The sequence below is a fragment of the Pempheris klunzingeri genome, chromosome 15 (genome assembly GCF_042242105.1).
Source record: "Pempheris klunzingeri isolate RE-2024b chromosome 15, fPemKlu1.hap1, whole genome shotgun sequence".
Classification (NCBI taxonomy): Eukaryota; Metazoa; Chordata; class Actinopteri; order Acropomatiformes; family Pempheridae; genus Pempheris; species Pempheris klunzingeri.
The window spans coordinates 17740360-17758270 of record NC_092026.1 but is presented as its reverse complement, the minus strand read 5'-3'; the positions used below and the strand labels follow the sequence as shown (position 1 = coordinate 17758270).

General features: G+C 40.3%; 2 protein-coding genes across 4 annotated transcripts in view; both read right to left on the bottom strand.

Annotated features, from left to right (window-relative positions):
• Positions 1 to 6540, bottom strand: part of LOC139213940 (receptor-type tyrosine-protein phosphatase N2-like) — a 199721-nt gene extending 193181 nt beyond the window's left edge. The window contains exon 1 of the mRNA XM_070844651.1: positions 6244 to 6540. Within this exon, the coding sequence (XP_070700752.1) occupies positions 6244 to 6349 (106 nt within the window). The 5' untranslated portion in view covers positions 6350 to 6540. The remainder of the gene's footprint in view (positions 1 to 6243) is intronic.
• Positions 6541 to 11802: 5262 nt separating this feature from the next.
• The window catches only part of esyt2a (extended synaptotagmin-like protein 2a), a 56631-nt gene continuing 50522 nt past the window's right edge, over positions 11803 to 17911 (bottom strand). Inside the window, exons 16-24 of one of the 3 annotated variants that reach the window (XM_070845324.1) lie at positions 16535 to 16609; positions 15912 to 15998; positions 15636 to 15785; positions 14850 to 15268; positions 13956 to 14054; positions 13718 to 13849; positions 13515 to 13620; positions 13157 to 13206; positions 11803 to 12564 (exon numbers count right to left, since the gene is read on the bottom strand). In XM_070845324.1, coding sequence (XP_070701425.1) covers positions 12519 to 12564; positions 13157 to 13206; positions 13515 to 13620; positions 13718 to 13849; positions 13956 to 14054; positions 14850 to 15268; positions 15636 to 15785; positions 15912 to 15998; positions 16535 to 16609 — 1164 coding nt within the window. In that variant the 3' untranslated portion in view covers positions 11803 to 12518. The remainder of the gene's footprint in view (positions 12565 to 13156; positions 13207 to 13514; positions 13621 to 13717; positions 13850 to 13955; positions 14055 to 14849; positions 15269 to 15635; positions 15786 to 15911; positions 15999 to 16534; positions 16610 to 17911) is intronic. The other 2 variants (XM_070845325.1, XM_070845326.1) reach the window with 2 other exon arrangements.

Below are 17911 nucleotides of genomic sequence, written 5' to 3'. Positions count from 1 at the left end.
AGTGGGGCCTGTTACTGCCACAGTTAGGAGTACTGCCAAATCACCTCTGACTGGCGACGGCAGATATCAGCTGAAATAGTCAGCCAGTGGCAGGCTTCATACCCACCGCCTACTTCCTGTGAAGTAAACACAAACCCCACTGTCTGGATAGCAAACACGTTGTATAAAGGTGAGAATGAACCATATCAAATTCTTAAGAAGTCATTATTTATTCCGCTTGGTGAGTTTCGCTGTCACAGTGTGAGTAAGAGCTGTAGCTACATGCTGTAAATACAAGCTTTCTAACTAACAAACCCGCCAAATCCTGAGTTAACAGCCTTTTCTATTCCCCTGTTTATATTAAGCTGTTATCTGTGATTCAAGATAACCACCAACAGGGAGGAGATTTGATGAAAAACAGCAGCCAAAGCTGATTACTGGTAACAAGTGCATGCAAAGAGGCACACATCTGTACTGGTAGTAATAAAAAATGTAAATACTGAAGTAAAATACCTCCAAACTACACGGGAAAGTACAATACTGAAGTAAATGTGCTTAGTTACTTCCCATCATGAACAAGAATCAGCAGAGGCTCCAAAAAAAGGTTAAAAGTTAACATTATATACCCTCGTCTGTCTACATGAATGACAGCACAGTTACAGTAAACCCCCTCTGCGGCTGCCTCGACCGATCCGACCAATCAGCATGAATAAAATCTTAATGAGCGTTGCCATGGGAACGGTCACACCAGGCGAACCAGCAGTGACCTTCTCCAGGTCCAGGTTAATGATTAGGAGACCTGAGCTGAGCGCAGTCTGTGGTTCAGATCCCTGAAGGGGAAATCTGGCTCACAGAGAGGCTTCACGTTCAAAACACACCGAGAGGAGACACGACAGGTCAGTAAACAGGAACTGAAAGTCAGCCACCTCGAAGAGATGCTATTTGAAAAGTGCTTTCATGCATCATATGTGATGGCTGTGATATGGGATGGAGTTAGAGTAAATACTCTATTAGAATAAACAGAGTCGGGCCTCATTTTAAAATCAGAGGGTTGTGATACAAACACATGATAGAAACATACTTCTCGAACAAGTATTTGCAGTATATAATGTAATCAAGTATTAAAAGTGAAAGAACTCATAGTGAAGAATGTTTTTTTTTCACTGTTGAATTTGATTTTAAAAAGTGAAATAATGAATGAAGAATGAAACACTAAAAAGTGGACATAAAGTTCCACAAATACCAGAAAAAAGCACGTTTGAAATCCATGTTTTCACGTGAGAATATATGATATTTCACCAGTAAAATGTACAAAGGTCACATGTTGACAAGCGAAACAGCATTTCACATGTCATCATGAACCACTGAAGTGATTTAATCACACAAAACTGGTCCAATTCAGTTTTGGACTGTTGTTTGGATAGAATAAGAAACATGAAGACATCACCTCATCATCTTAATCTCATTTTAATGGAAAATCTAAATCTGCACAGTAACTAGTGATAAGAGATAAATAGAGCAAAGTAAAAAACACAACATTTTCCCTCTGAATTGTGGTGAAAGAAAAGCAGAAACTCTCCCAAAATGGAAACACTGAAGTACCTGAGACCTCAAAATAGGTCAAATCACATGAAGTGGCCTTTGAGCTGAAACGTGTTCTCTTTAAATATCACCTGTTTCATAAAAAACAACCAACTCGTCCTGACAGAAATACAACAGAAGGTTCAGGCCCCCACATCAGATGACATCTCTAAGGTGGACGTATCACGTGTTCAGCTGAGCTGCGTCTCGCTGCCGAAGCACGGCAGAAAAAAAAAAGAAACCCAAAACGGAGATAGTGCATCGACCGGGCGGCGTTCCCCAAACACCCTGGAGCTCCCACTTCATCATCCAGCATGGAAAAAAAAAGGCTAAAAGTGTCTAAAAGAGAGAAACTAATAGTGACCACAGACGATGTTTGGTAGGATTACAAGTAGGTAAAGATTATTTAGCAGAGCTTCACGGGAGTAAAAGAAAAATAAAGACTAAATATGTATGAGAACATCATAAATAAGATCATGAAAACAGTAAAAGAAACAACAATGAGCCATAAGAAGGAACAGATCTGAACAATGGAGGCGGCTGAAGGCCAGTTTGAATAAACGTGTTTTCAGCTGCGTTTTAAAAGCATCAGCTGAGACTGCAGATCGAATATTGTACCACAACGTCGGAGCCTCCGCTTCAAAAGTACGATCACCTTTGGCTTTTAGTCGAGTGCGAGGGACTGACAGTAAACCCTTGTCAGAGGACCTCAGGGACCTGCCGGTGATCAGAGATGTTGGGGCCTGCAGGGCTCTGTATGTAAGAACAAGAACCTTAAAATGAGTCCTGGACCTGATGTGAAGCCGGCGTAGAGAGAACAGGACTGGGTGTGATGTGACTTGATCTGCTTAGCAGCACTTGCAGCAGCGTTCTGGACCAATTGTCGGCGGTTCAGACGGGAGACGACTTGCTGAGGCAGGTGAAAAGGGAGTTAAAACAGTCTGTAATACTACAGGTGGGTCTGCAGTGTGCCGCTGCTGCTGTGACGGCAAAAACCTTCCACTTAGCTCACCTCTTTCCTCCAAACCTACTGGTCGGCTCAGAGGAAAATAGGCACGGAAAGAATGTGCAATTATCTAACTGCACAGGAAAACTACATTTGAATACCCATTTGATCAAAATAGCAACATCAGAGAGAGAAGCTCAGGTTACACTGATGCATGGTGATGGGAATATGAGAAACGTACAACATGACGTCTATCATTTTTTCACTATGAAGAACAAAAAACCCGTCACTCTGTCTGCAGCACTGAGATCAGAGAAGTCAGGGTCTCCTTACAGCCTCGCACAAAGCAGCGCCGTCGCTCATCAGCATCTGTCGCTCTTTTTACATCAACAACAAGAACTCTCAGATCTTCCACAGTCTTCCTTTTACAAGTTGTCCACGAGAAATCTGGTGAGACTGATTCCCTTTGGACATTCGCACACCAAACTCTATTGGGCTTTTTTTAAAAAGAAATGAAAGACCTGTCTTTTTAATCAGGCTTTTAGTTTGGGTTAACTGTGATGGTACCACTGTCGCTGGTTTGTTGTATTGGGATTAAACTGTTTTTGTTCATTTCTCACTTATGGCTTTTTCTTATTGTTTATTTTCGTCTGATCTGGGTTTGTTTAGCTCTCTGGGCTGCTTCTTAGCGTGGATGCTGCTTCATTACGTCATGTAGCCATCAGCTACAACACCAGTGATCAGTGAAGGGGAGGTACCTGGAAAAAGTCATCCACCAGAGCTTTAGATTGGATATTTCTTATCTCAGTTTTGTATTTTTTTTTTTAAAAAACCATTCACTCTCGGGTCTACAGGAACACAATGAGTGCAAAAAGCCATGAGGGGATTATGCAGCAAACATGAACCGAACACAAACTGGACATTTTCACACGATCATCACATGTAAAGTTAAGAATGAAGGTTTATCAGTTTGTTAGCATTACGTTGAGGTTTTGGCTCTATGAAGCTCGACAGAGTGATGATTCCTCCCTGAATGGAAACTGGATCACGTTCAGAGTCTTTCCAGTGTGCTGCTTCACTGTCAAACTACTTTCCGTCTGATTTACTTAAACTGTTTCGGCGTGGAAACCTCTCTGACTTTGCACAGGCGCATTTCACATTTGGAAACTTCCTGTCAATTAAAAAAAAGCCCCATTTGATTCATAAACATATTATTTCCTAAAATACACAAGAAACTGCGCAAAGGAACATTATGACACAAAAAAAATTGACCTCCATCAGGGGTCAGCAAGACAAAAACACTGCCAAGCATTAACAGACTATTCAGGAAAGAGCTGTACTTGTGTTTAGATACAACACAAGATAAAACTAGTATGAAATGTAACACGGTCACTGTTCAATACTGCAGACAGACAAGCACGGTAGTGGAAATATACTAAAGGCTCATAACAGGAACATCTTCAAAATGCTGTAACAACATTATGTGCAAAAGTTCTCTATAAAATACATTGTGATTACAATTTGTAATATTCAGCTGCCATGGGGAATAATGAGAGACATTTAATAGGGACAGCTTCACCTCATTCCATTCATTCCGAGTTTATCCATGTCTGAAGGTTTTTAAGTCTGTTTAAAGCGAAAACAGCAGACAGACGCAGCCAGAGACCATCGAAAGAGCCACACATTTGCCTTAAGAGCTGGAGGAGACCAAAAGCAGAGCGATAAGGAGGAGGTCAGGGTGACTAGACGGGTCGAACGCAGCCCGTTCACCCATGAGGCCTTCTCATGGGACTTCTGACTTCTATTCCATCTTATAATCTATTCCACTCTTTTTTTAAAGAGGTGAAGTATTCAGTTAGGTCTAATATTTGTGTTATCAATACAAGGGGGGCTTATTATTGTAGTTTTTTACTCAGTTTTTCCCTGTTTATATTAATCCATGGTAGATCACATTGCATATGGACATTACAACAACATCACCAAAACTGGAGTCTGTTGCCGCTTTTTATTTGCGGTACTTCGTGTATGTGTAAGCTCCTCAAAAGCTGGTCTTAAAGCATAAAGCAGAAAAATCTGATTATCATAATAAGTCAGGAAGATATTTTTATCTTTTGTTTATGAATAACAAAAGATTTTTACGAAGAAAAGACGTCATGACATGTCAAAAACATGTCCATTGAACCGTATAGATCGATAACAGTGCAGCTGGACGAAGATATTAAAGGCTGTGGAGAGAACGCTGACGGTTCCTAAATATAAATGTGTAAATGGAGACTGAGCGCTGCAGCTCGCCGCTCTCTGTTGTTTAACTGCTCGTCTCCTCAGCTGAGTCTGTCCTGTGGCAGCCATACTCTCTGTGTGCTGGTTATGTAATCTGAAGGAGAGGAGGAGGAGGAGGAGGGTCTGGACACACACACACACACACCTCCCTCTCAGCACCAGCTTCTTCCTGCTCTTCCTCCTCCTCTCTCCATCTCCTACAACACATTTCTGCATCAGTCATCCTGCAGGCTCTGATTCTCAAATCAGTGGGGGAATATTAGATATCGGCTATTTATAGACTCTGTGCATGAGAGAAATGAACGTCTCCAGTCTACAACACACACACACACACACACACACACCTTTATGTTTCCGATCAATAGCTGTCTCTGTCAGGAGCACAGAGCTTTGCTATGTTCTCACTGATGGTTGCTGCCTGTTCTTGTTTACAAGTGAGTGAACACAGAGCAGCTCTGCCTGTAAATTATTATTATTTAATATCTGGCACTGGTGTGGTATCCTGTCAGTGTTTCTATATTTCCCTGCGCTTACTTTATCAATTTAATACATTAATTTTAACATATTTCCCTGCTGATTTCTTGAATTCTTTTTTAAATCATTATTTTTTTCTTTTTATTTATTTTCATTTTAATATTTTTTTAAATAAATAAGTATTTGACATCAGTGATTCATCTGGGATTATGGTACACACATTTATTTAGAATATTTCTTTTTTTTTTATTGATTATGCTGTATTTTCATTTAGTCTGTTTTGTTGTGAGATCATTTCTGAATTATTTTTAAAAATTAAATCTTAATCCTTTATTCTTTTTTTTTTGTTTACTTTAATTACTTTATTATTTATAATTTTTTTGCATTTTTATTGGCAATTTGTTGTTGTTGTATACTTTATTTTGTATATATCACTTTGACTTATATTGCATATGTTTTTTTATTTTAGCATTATGTAAAAGAAAACCTAAAAAATCTAAATCATTTCAAAAACTATTATGTTCCATTTTCAATTATTCTATCTTTTATTTTACACAAATAAAACTATTTTCACATTTTTCTTTCTCGTAGTTTTATTTCTAATATTTATTTCTAAAGATTGTATTATTGTCACAGACTGACAGGTTCAGGCCCTCTTAACAAATTAATGGCCAATTTTCCTGTATTAGCTCCAAACCCAGGATGAGTTTCTCTTCTCTAATTTCGAAGATATTCCTCTGAGGTTTCGTGTGTTTGCAGGGGTTTTTTCTGCTGAAGCGTATTTACATGATCACTGTGTTTGTTTTTCCTCGGCTCAGGTGAAGCTGCAGTGAACCAGCCTGCCGGTTCCTGGCAGCACCGCCGATAAAATGTTGACACGGATCAAAATCAAAAAACAGTCTGACTGCAAAATGGCTCTGAGGAGGTCCCTGCAGGACCGGAGACAGTCCGGCATTACTGGGAAAATAATCTAATTTACTCACCGAATCTCCTGTCCGCAGAAACGGGGAAGCAGCTCTGGGAAGCGAAGAGGAGGAGGAGGAGGAGGAGGAGGTGCTGGTGGAGGAAGGAAATCGGCAAATGATCCATGTCTCTTCTGGGTTATTCTCGCAAAGTGTTAAAACGCCATTTCTTCCAGGGAGGTTTGGTTCGTCTTCCTTCCCGCTCAGAGTGGCTCCTCCGCGGCTGGAGGAGCGCAGGAGAGCCGGAGCACACGGGCGGGGATGGATGTCGGAGGAGAGCAGAGAGGATGCAGGGCGTTTCTGCTGCTGCTGCTGCTGCTGCTGGAGGCACGAGTGTCAATGCGCCAGTGGTTATAGGTAGTGTTTCCTGTTGAGGTTTTTCAAAATAAAAGCCTTGCAGCTTCGGTAAACTGCACATTTAGTGAAGTGCGATGCAAAGGAGAAAAGGTGGGGAGGGGAAATCTAATTGGACTCAAGCAGTAAACTTGTTTATTTGTATAAAAGTTATCTAGATCTGTAGCAATAATCACAAAGTGCTTCAACAGTAGAATTTAAAAACAAAGCTGAAGAAGAACAAATGAGACGAAACATAAAACATCAGTCATACAGTGCTTTTAGAAATATACTCACGTGTTTCCTTGTTTTGAGTCTTATTGTGTTCATTTCCACACAATGTGTCAAAATAAAGTTACCATTGAGAAAAAACTCAGTATGCTGCAGTCGGCCTCCATTTTAAGTGAAATGCTTTTAAGAAGATTTGTATCAATATGGTTCACTTTGAATTTGATTTTTTTCTTCCTCATTTGTGTTTTTATCTTAAACATATTTTGTAAAAATAAATTACATGTGTAAGAAATTAAATATACATTTACAGAAGTCTCTTCTATCACTTAAACTAGGAATTAACAGGTTTTAGTCTTTAGTCTAATCTTTTTTATTATACAGACAGAGTTTAGTCTCATAATACACATTTTCCTATTATCGTCCATCCTTTTAAATGTTTGTTTTGAAGGTCAAATCGGTCAATATCCGGATTTAATCTTGTTTAAACTGACTTGACGGGTTCAGGGAGCCCTCTGCTCTGATTCAGCACTACTGCTGCCTTCAGGCGCTGTCGGACAAACAAGCAGGTTCTGAGTTGAGCGCAGATGAATTGAAGAAATGTGGCCAAGGCCGCTGAAGTTTGGGATAAAATGAAAAAAAAAAAGAGTTTAAGAAAACTCTTCTTAAAACAAGCTAATATCAGAAAATGACGTATGACTATTGGTTTATATTTGCAGGATGTTTTTGAAGAAAATTTGACAAAACTATTTTTCTTTTTTCTTTTTCAAATGAAAAGTGTTGCGAAATACACTGACAATATTCACTTTCTTGTCCAAGATTAGATAAGAACATTGAGATCACCTCCAAAGCTCACTGATTAACGTGCTATATCTCAAATTTCTGTTATACCTCAAATAATCCTAACCCAGGGTCAAATTTCTTGGCACAAGGTTAAGGTTAACTATTGTAGGGGCCCCAAACACTCAGTGGCCCCAAGAGCCCTGTAGTCACCTTGTGACATTTGTTATATGGTGGTCAGGTTTGTTTAAGAATATTCAGGACTGAAGCACATTATCACAGCTTCAGTGCTGGTTCTAGTGTCAAACTGTGCATGTCGTGTCCTCCTGAATATATCTGTGTTTATACACAGAGTAAATTACCACCAATAGGGCGATAAAAGGGGCCCACAGCTCAGAGGTTAATCTAGCCTATTTTAAAACTAACATTATTGCAGTGAATTTTACTTGTTGCATGCTCTTGAGGTGATTTACATTCAATTAAATTACCACGTAATATCTTAAAACTGTAGAAAATGCTCAGAGACGGGGTACTAATGGATGATTAAAAGGGCCACAGCAGCTCATTTTAGAGGGCACCTGGTCCTCATAAGGATAGAAATACACATTCACTTTCACTGATTTCACTTTCATTCACTTAAAATACCCATAGATCTTCAGTCAGCATGCAGCACATTCTTAAACTTTCTTTTTTTGTGACCTGCACACATTAGATTTACATTTATGGGAGAAATGACAAGTATTGTGTGTGTGTGTTACCTCTTGCACTAATATCCAGAGGCTATCCAAGTGGGTCAGAGTCTGATTCATCAAGATATGGGGAGGGAGGAGTGATTTTAATAGGCTGTAGGGAAAACTATGAGGCCTCTAAGCGCACTTTATGGAAAACAACAAAATATTTGACAACATTATGCAGACGACACACAGATTTATATAACAATATTACCAGGATGTGGATGTGGCCCCACAAACGAAACTAAAACAGAAATCATTGTTTTTGGACCTGAAGAAGAAGTCAGTGTTCTCACCACCGCTAATGTTTATAGATGACAAACCAGACCAGAAATCTTGGTGTAGTCCTTCACTTAAATTTTAACATCTACATTAAGACAACTACAAAATCACCTCAGGGATATATCGAGAATAAAGGACTGATGGCGTTTATCTTCTGTGGGTTCAAGTAGGTCTCTCCTTAAAGTCGATCAGGCAGCAGATTCAGAGTCCCCACTAAGAGCAGGAGAGACCTCATTAGTCCTGTTCTCACATTGTATGTGAAATGTGTTGTGTTCCCTTTATTTCCATGCACTGGTGTACTGTTTGTATGCTATAAAATCTAGAATATTGTATTACACTGCACCATGAGCATTGCCAATCTTTTAGAATGTAATTAAAAAAATAAATCCCTGCAGTATATTGGACAAACAAATGAATGTGTTGGGAGTTGAGGCACCAATAGATTTGTCTCTTTTATTGTTTCATTGTTTTTAAGTTCTTTTTGAACACTTAGCAAACTTATTTACACATCAGACAATATTGAAGTCATGTTCGCGTCGATCCGATGAATTGAAGTCCAGTATTCACGCTCCTTTTAGCTAAATTTTTGGTCTCCACCACCTCCTGAGGGAAATATCTTGCTCTTTAGCTGTTAAATGATCCAACAATGTTCACCAGCTGGTCTCTAACTGTGTCCATTTGCTGTTTTTACGCCTTTTCCTCCTCAAACAGCTGTCTGCTGTGGCTGAAAACGACACTGTGAGAGCTGTGAGAGTGAAGCAAAACAGCAAAGTTGTGGGCCGGACGGCTAAAAAAAAATTAGCTGAAACTCACTATAAAGCTTCAGAGAGCTGAAAGGAGCTGCAGATTAATTTCTCACGTTATCATTTCACATATTAATATAAAACTCTCTGTATTGGTGCTTTAAGAAAAGTAATCAGGTCGTGTTGCAGAAGAGTTACACCTCTAACATGGCTGCCAGGGAGTGTTATAATACTTGGATGATCCTCGACGGCACCTTAAACTGTGAAAAGAACGGTCAGACGCCAGAGTGCTGTACAGCTTCATGCTGCTATAGCCAGCTAAAGCTCTTTATTTGTTTTAAAAGACATTTAGGAGACATTCGAAAACATGGCAAACCATTGTAGCATTTGGTTGGTTCTTTTTCATACACGTAAATATCTCTCGGTCGTGGGAATTTTAAGGCACAAGATAAATTAAGAAGACGGAAAAGACAAACCGCCTTTCAGAGGACAGAGTCCACCCCAGAGGCATACGCTCAGATCCGATGGCTTACAACAAACTCAATGATTCTTACAAAAGTAAAACACAGGACAGGACAAAGATGGTGACAGCTGGAAAACACAAGTAAAAAAAACATTAAAAGACATAAAATGCAGAACGGCACAGTTTACATACATGTGCGTAAAATACTTTATCGATATGTGATGTGAACACAAGGCAAAGTCTACTGTATATCTGCGTTTTGAAGGTCAAAGGTCACACCAGCCTCCTCTACTGTATATCAACACAAAATCGCTGCTCTTTGGCTTTCTATGGCGGCATAGATAACATATGCATTTATTTTATATGTTTAATACCAAGTATTCTGCGTAATTGTTACCGATATAAATCCCTTCTGAGTGAGTGCTGTAAAGTCCAAGCAGTGTTTAATAAATGATGTGCATGAAAAACAAAATGTCATTCTCAACACGTTCCTGTCTGGCTTCAGACGGCGCTACGCAGATTTTGTGTGCAACTGCAACGAATGAGACGCAACAGCAGCGTGTTAAAAATGACCCTTTATGACAAGTTAAGACTAACGTTGATTCATAAACTAAACGCGAGCAGCTCAGAATGATTGTAGTGGAGTTTATCACGAGATCATCCTCACTGAAAGCTGTGAGCGCCACAAGAAAAAAACAAAAACAAACAAAACAAAAAGACGTACTGTCCCAAAGTGTCAAAAATCTTGGTGAAATCTTTGTGATTCTTTCAGCCCGTTCACCTAAGTGTTTGCACAGTTGTGTAAACTGTTAATTCTCATATAAATGCGATAAATACTCGCCTGGTCTCAAAGAATAATCTGAACTCCTGTGGTGAATTCAGGACAGTAACATACATGGAAACCGCACAGAGTTACATCACGCTCGCCACACTGCTGCTCCGTTTCACCAAAAAGAAAAAACCCCAAAAATACCATTCTAGCTTACAGATTAATTCCAGTTTTTCCACATTAAAAGATAACTAATGAAGGGAAATCTGGAAGACTCTTACTGTGAAAAATTGGCTTAACACACAACAAGGAAAAACTGGAAACACTGGAACGTCTTGAATTAATGAATAAAAAGTGAATTTCTGTTAGAGAGGTGAAATTCAGAGCATCAGAGTGGTGAGTGTGACATGAGCCTGCTGTTGTACATTATCACCTTAAATTACCACCAGGAGTTTGGATCACCTGTGGAACAGGTGGGATTAGGACTAAAAGCCTGTTGTTCTCTCTGCCAAAACACAAATAATGAGAATTTATTTGAGAATTTACAGTCTGGTTGTCACAGTGACTTTTGTTAATACTGCCAACGTGAAGAACTTTTTCAGTGGCTTTAGATAAATGAAGAAAATATGGGCGAAAATTTTGATGAATTATTTTTACAGCTGAATTTGATGCTGTAATTACCTTAAAGGAACAGTTCCACATTTTGGTTTCTTACCAACACTTGGATGAGAAGATCGATAACACCCCTTGTCTGGTAAATATAAAGCAGCATTCTCTCTAAATAAGGTAACAGAATCCACCCAAAAGCTCACTGACTGACACGTTAAACTAAAGCATAAAAACAACAGATGTGGTGGACTTTTTCTTGGCCGGGTGCAGCTAAGTCAAGCACAAGACAGACAAGAAAGAACGTATAAATTAGTGAGCTTTACAGGTGCTGAAAGGCGGATTCTGTTACCTTCAGACAGATCCACGCTAGCTGTTACCCACTGTTTCATGTCGATATGCTAAGCTAAGCTAATCCTCCCCTGGCTGCTTCACATTTAACAGACAGTCGCATCTTCTCATGTACCTTTCAGTAAGAAAGCAACGGCAAAAATGCCAAACTATCCCTTTAAAAAAAAAAAAATCCATCTTTATTGTTTCAGGAGTTGACAATTATTTGTTTAAATCTGATGTAAAAAGGACCCGTTAAAACAGACATTTCTCTCCTGCATGAAATTAGATGATGTTTAAATTGCAACTAAAAGTAAAGATGATCCCCAATTGATTAAAAAAAACACACAGATGTGCAAATATTATGTGTGTGTGTGTATATATATGTATATATATATAAACACTTAAAGGCCTTATTTCAGTGTAACAACAGGTGTATTAACAGACAGAAAAGAACTACTCTTCTCACATCAAATCTGTCACACTCCTTGTGTTCTTTTCCCTTAACACACACATTATTCCAGTGGAATAAATGCCAGCTCTGCTTCAGAAACTTTGTCCAGAATGTTTTTCATTTAAAAAAAATTAAATCAAATCAAACAAAATTACAATCATTTGGCCAAATAAGAGACCACCTCTCACGCCATCTGCTGTGTCACTGTAGATATTTACAAACTTGTACATGGTCGAAACTCGAGGCAGGAGAAAAAAATAGACTGTTCTCGTCTACTGCCGTTACAGATTCTCCTATAAATATGGAATATAGACTTCCACAGCAGTATTATGTAATATATAGTATTCTACACGTTCGGTGCTCCCTTTAGTCTATCAGCCTTTCACTTCTTAAAGGGGAGGTTTGCCTTGCGACTGATGTGATTAAATGTGTGTCAAAAGCTCCTTTTCCGTTTCCTTTCTTACAGTCAGAAAAAATGGAGATAAAATTAAAAAAAAAGCCACACTGTAGACTTGAGTGACAGTGTGTGGTGATATGATGATGACGCCAATGATGACGATGATGATGATGATGATGTCTATAGTTGGTGAGGCTTCGTCAGGCCGTCTTCGCTCAGCTCATACCTGCAGGAGGAGGAGGAGGAGGGTTTTATTCGGCTCAGGCGTCACTGTTTTATTCATACACAGACTTTATGGAAATAGTTTTGCTTTGTGTTCTTTTATGTGGCTCGGAAATATTTTATATTTTGTTGAAAATGTGTACAAAGGTTCTAAATATAAGACAGAAATATATGAAGAAATGGGCCTTTCCATGTGGTCATTTTTATAAACTATTTAATTACTGAATTTATAAAAATGTGCTAAAGCACTTTATAAGGATTTTGGTCATATTGCTCAGCCCTAATTTAGGTCACACATACTATATATATATATATATAATAACAGTGAACAACTTGAGATGAAGAATATTGTGATATTGACATCCTTAAGTGATAATATTTAACAAGAGGCTTTTATAAAAATTTGAAATTTCAACATTTAATGTGATGATTAAAAAGAGGCATTAAGCTTTGCAGCCTTTTAGACACAAATCTAAGTTCATTCCCACATCAAAGACCAATTTAAAAGACATCCTGTTTTCTTAACATGAACTTTTTATGAGGTGTTGCACTTGGTTCTGTGATTAGATCCTGATTAAGTGGATTAAAGCACTCACCACTGTGTCCAACCCTTAGTGATGTCCTCATGGGTCAAATCCACCAGGACCTGATGAGAAAACGCGACACAGTTTGCTTCAGCAACAGAAATAAAGACTGAACTTAAATGACTGTAAACATGTGAAATATTAAGTGACATTATTTTATTATGTTCAGACCAACTAGATTTGAAGATGTAAATTTAAGCACCATATTGAGTTTGTAAATGCACTCACAGATCAGGAAAACTCAAGATTTAAAGGAAACAAAGAGTTTGAGTTAAACACATTGATTTAAAGACAGTTCCTCAGGGTTTACACATGTAGGAAGAAGCCAGCCTTTGGCCCTGTTATCAGTCAGTCTGGTGATAGTCCGTACCTTTCCCAGAAGGCCCTTGTGTTTGGAGAGCAGGCCTCCGCCGTTCTTCACCGCGACATCCAGAGTCCGTCTGTGGAGCTCCACCAGGGAAACCGTGAACTCGAACCTGAACCAGACGGAGAGAGGAAGAGGAAGCGCGCAGTGGATTTACAACTCAGCTACTGAGCAAGCAGCAAAGTTAAGCCGGGCTGAGTGGGACTCACGTCTGATCGTAGACTGGGTTGAGGGTTTTCTTGAACGTGTGAGTTTTCCTCCTGCCCGACCTCCGTTTGTCAGGCAGCAGGTAGAGGCGGACGTAGGGATCCGAGCCGTGGTCGGTGAACGCTATCAGGTTTCTGTGCAGGCAAACGAGTGAAGCAAATACATTTTACCTGAGGGTTAAAACACTGAGCATCCGAGGCGTGCTTTTGGAAGAAACTCCTCACTCTCATCGCTCCGTACCTGCAGGCGTGAACGACCACGATGAGCTTGTTCCTCTGGGAGCTGTGTCTGACTGTCAGCTGGATCTCACCCAGTGGAAAATGACTGGGGCCTGAACCACTACAGAGAGAGAGAGAGAGAGAGAGAGAGAGAGAGAGAGGACGAGTGAAACATCACAACCAGCACCTCATTTTAAAGTCTGTTTTCACTGTAGTGTGAGAGCGTGCAGCTACAACCGAAGCTCAGCCAAGTAAAAGCTTCAGATCTGTAGAAACATCCTCTCAAAGCACAAGGTTGGAGACAGTCTGGGCTTTATTTTTCCATCAAATCAATGAAAATACTACTAATAAGCATTGTGTGTGTAACTCAGCCTGATATATCTTCTTCCTCTGAGCCACAGAGCTCCAGTATTGAGCATGTTGAGTGACATGCTCCGTCATCACCATGAACACACACGGCACTTTATTCTGACTCAGTCCCACACACAATGTCCTGCTGCCCCAAACACTCAGGAGAGGACCAAATGTGGATTCATCCACTGCTGGAAATTTTACACACGAGCTCCCTGCTCATTTGCGAGCAAAAGTCCACAAGATGGTGCGATTTGTTCAAAATACAGATTGTAACTCTGCATTTTTTGTCTGATTTTAATAGTTTAGTTAATAGTTTAATGCAGGAATTAGACATTCGGGGACACTCCGATTTCAAAAATATTTGTGATTTTTTTTTGACATTTTCTGCTTTATTTGCCAGGAGAGTAGGGAGGAAAAGGACGGCGCCCTACTAGGTGAGCTACCAGGGCATTTTCTGTCATAAGATTTTAATGGACACCTGCAGGCCGACCAGACAGCATCAGACAGACAGTTTGATCATTGGATTGACAGATAAATTGATATATGATTGGCTGATAGTTACTTCTGCAGCTGCTGGAGCCTCAGCTGCAGCTCCTGCGCAGCGTAGGGGTTGGAGATGTCTGAGGCGATGCTGGGCGTCGGCTCCTTTCCTCCAGCCAGGTACTGCTGGGAACCAGAGATGGCCAGGTTGGAGGTGCTCCTCCCGCTCTCCGCCAGGCCGTGACCTCCTCCCCCGCCCTGCCCCAAGTCTGTGCTTCCAGGAGACCTAAAGGGGTCATCGGCCTCCCTCCGCCGGTTCAGCAGGTCCTGGGCAGACACTGAGGCCGAGCGGGGGATGTCGGAGGTGCAGGAGGGAGGCTTGGGGGAGTCAGAGGAGACGGAGGGCCGTGGGGTGGCGTTGGAGGAGCTTTTCCTGCGGACCTGCACGGAGGACTGGGCCGAGTCTGAGGACGAGGATGTGTTCTTATCCAAGCACAAAACCTGAAATCACACACATACAAAAAAAAAAACTGATGTCACAACCAACTGAGCGACGTTTTGTGTGAGCGACTGATATCACTGTTCCAAAGTCAGGCAAGAAAAAACTTTAAAAGTTTCATAAACTAATATATAGGTTAATATATAGATAAGTTCCGCTCCATTCAAAGCTTAATCTTGATATCATGTGATGAGCTCTCCAATAAAAGGTGTACAAGGACAATATCTCAAATCACAGGGGCCACTTTACTGGCAAATTTAGGGTTTTAAAAAGCTTCTACTTGGATGGAGAGTGAGCTAAACCTCTTTAGGCGGCCCTTAATTTACGTCGGGACATTTTCTCAACATCATCTGCAGGTCGTCCTCCTACCCTCAGAGCCATCTTCATCTTGAGGGAGCAGCTCGGTCCAGAGTTCCTCAGGGGGAAGCGCTGGTTCAGCGTCATGTCCTCCGCCTCCAGCAGGCGAGCCAGAGGCAGCGTTAATGTCCCCAGTGAGCACTCGTGTTTCTCATCCTTCACCTACAATACGTAAAATCATTAAAGTAGCTGACGACAGTCACAACTCATGGGTCCACGATTGAACACATCTAACCGATCAGTAGTTCAGGAAATATGCTTTCGGGGTTACTAAAGACGCCTCCGTACCTCGACCTCCAACTCTTGGCTTTTGGGGTTGTGGATGAGGAAGGTGAAGGCTTCCTCCCACACTGGTTCATTGGTCTTATATCTGGTCTGGAAGAGGAAACAACAGAGAGGAGTTAGAGAGAATAGAAAGGTAAACAGGTAAACTGATTTCTATGTAAGTGAAGAGTCATTTGGAGGTGAAAAAAAAAAAAATGGAACAGTGGAACAGTGTCCTCTGAAAATACCAGTGTATGCAGATCCAGCAAATTACTAAAGTTACCAAACTTAATGCATTTGTTAACACAGATTAGTTGTCTGACAAATTTGCTGTGACTTAGCAGCCACAAGAGAAATGGGCTACAGTATCTTTAGGAGAGGATGGACATTAATCTGTGAGCGTGTTAAAAACAGAGCTGGAGTCAGGACGTGGTCAGTGGAAGGGAACAGCCAGCCCGGCTCTGGTCACACAGGGAAACACGTGTCAATAAAAGCTCAGTAAAGCTCGCTGATGAACACAGCATAACGTTTTGTTAAAAGCATTTGTGGCCTAATTCCTGCTGCTTTTCGACACACGAAGACACACAAAATTCATACAGATTACACTGACTGAATGAAGCAATGGTGGTTCGTGCTTTGGGCCTCACCTTGCTATCAAAGGACTTGTGTCCCACGGTGAACTGGACGAACGGACTGGGGTCGCTGGTCACTTTTTTACCGGACTGCAGAAGAAGAGCAAGAAAAGGTGGTTTTACAAACAAGAGAGAGCGTTGGCTGGCAAGGCGTTGAGAAAAGTATTTTTAAACCTTAGAACTAAACTATTTCTTTACAATCCAACTGGAAATTAATCTCTTTAAAAAAAGATGCAGTGATGGAGTAAATGGAGTGTACACCTCCTGCTGTGGTCAATGAAGCTGCTTCAGCATCTTTTTCATGAGGTAATCCAATTGAACATGCCATTAATCACTAAAAAACTTTTTAAAACGTGTATTACACTGTTAAATGTTTGACAACAACAAGGAATGTAGCTATATAATATGTTCTGAGCATTCAAAATTTGCATTTTGAACCCACAGAGCGTCATTTTTTTGGGCATGAGATATCACATCTTTAGCATGATACCAAACTACCCAGTGCAACTTAACACATTCCAGCACTTGATGGCAAAATGTGTTATTTTTATGACAAGGAATTAAGCAGTAAAGTACATCAGGTAAAAAGTCCCCAAACCAGGAGGAGAAAACACACCAGATCAGATTAAAAGCAAAGACCAATTAAAAGTTTCAGGATCAAAGTGTGTAAATGTACTTTGGACAACAATGTTGTTATTTACAACACACATTGTTAGACACGGTGCACAGTTTTAGTCAACACACACGGTTAGTGGAGTTTGTTAATGATTTCACGACAAAAGTCAGTCAGTGAGCTCAGTTCGAGAAACTCAAATGGGCCGTAGAGCCGCTGTGAATGCTGCAGCAGCGCCCCCTGCTGGACACGTCACCAAGTGAGCTTCAGCTCTGTTCACGAACAACTTCATGAGCCTGACATTTTTCACAGTGGAATATTTACACCTGTAAGATCAGGAAGTTTATCCAGAATTTCTGATGTGAACAGTCCTCGATTCTTACTAGATATAGTTATGACAAAAAAAAACCTACAACCAGTTACAAACGTGACATGTTTTCAAAAGTTTACATCTATGTTAATATGCTAAGGTTTGCGAAGTACAATTATACAGCATGGTTTAAAATGTATCAGGGTGTCTGTGCTAATGTCCTATGTGCGCATTACTTACAGCAAAAAGCAGCCACAGCAACTTGAGAAACTGACTGACACTGAACTACCAAACTTTAGAATAAGACATTCTGTACTTATGGAGCTGTTAAAATACTTCATATCTTTACACTATATGGCCAAAAGTAAGCGGACACTTCTGTGCATCTTATTTCCAAAGAAAGGAAATGTTTATGCTACAGTATAATAACAGTGTACCATCACACAAACCAGGCTCCGAGTTATGTGCT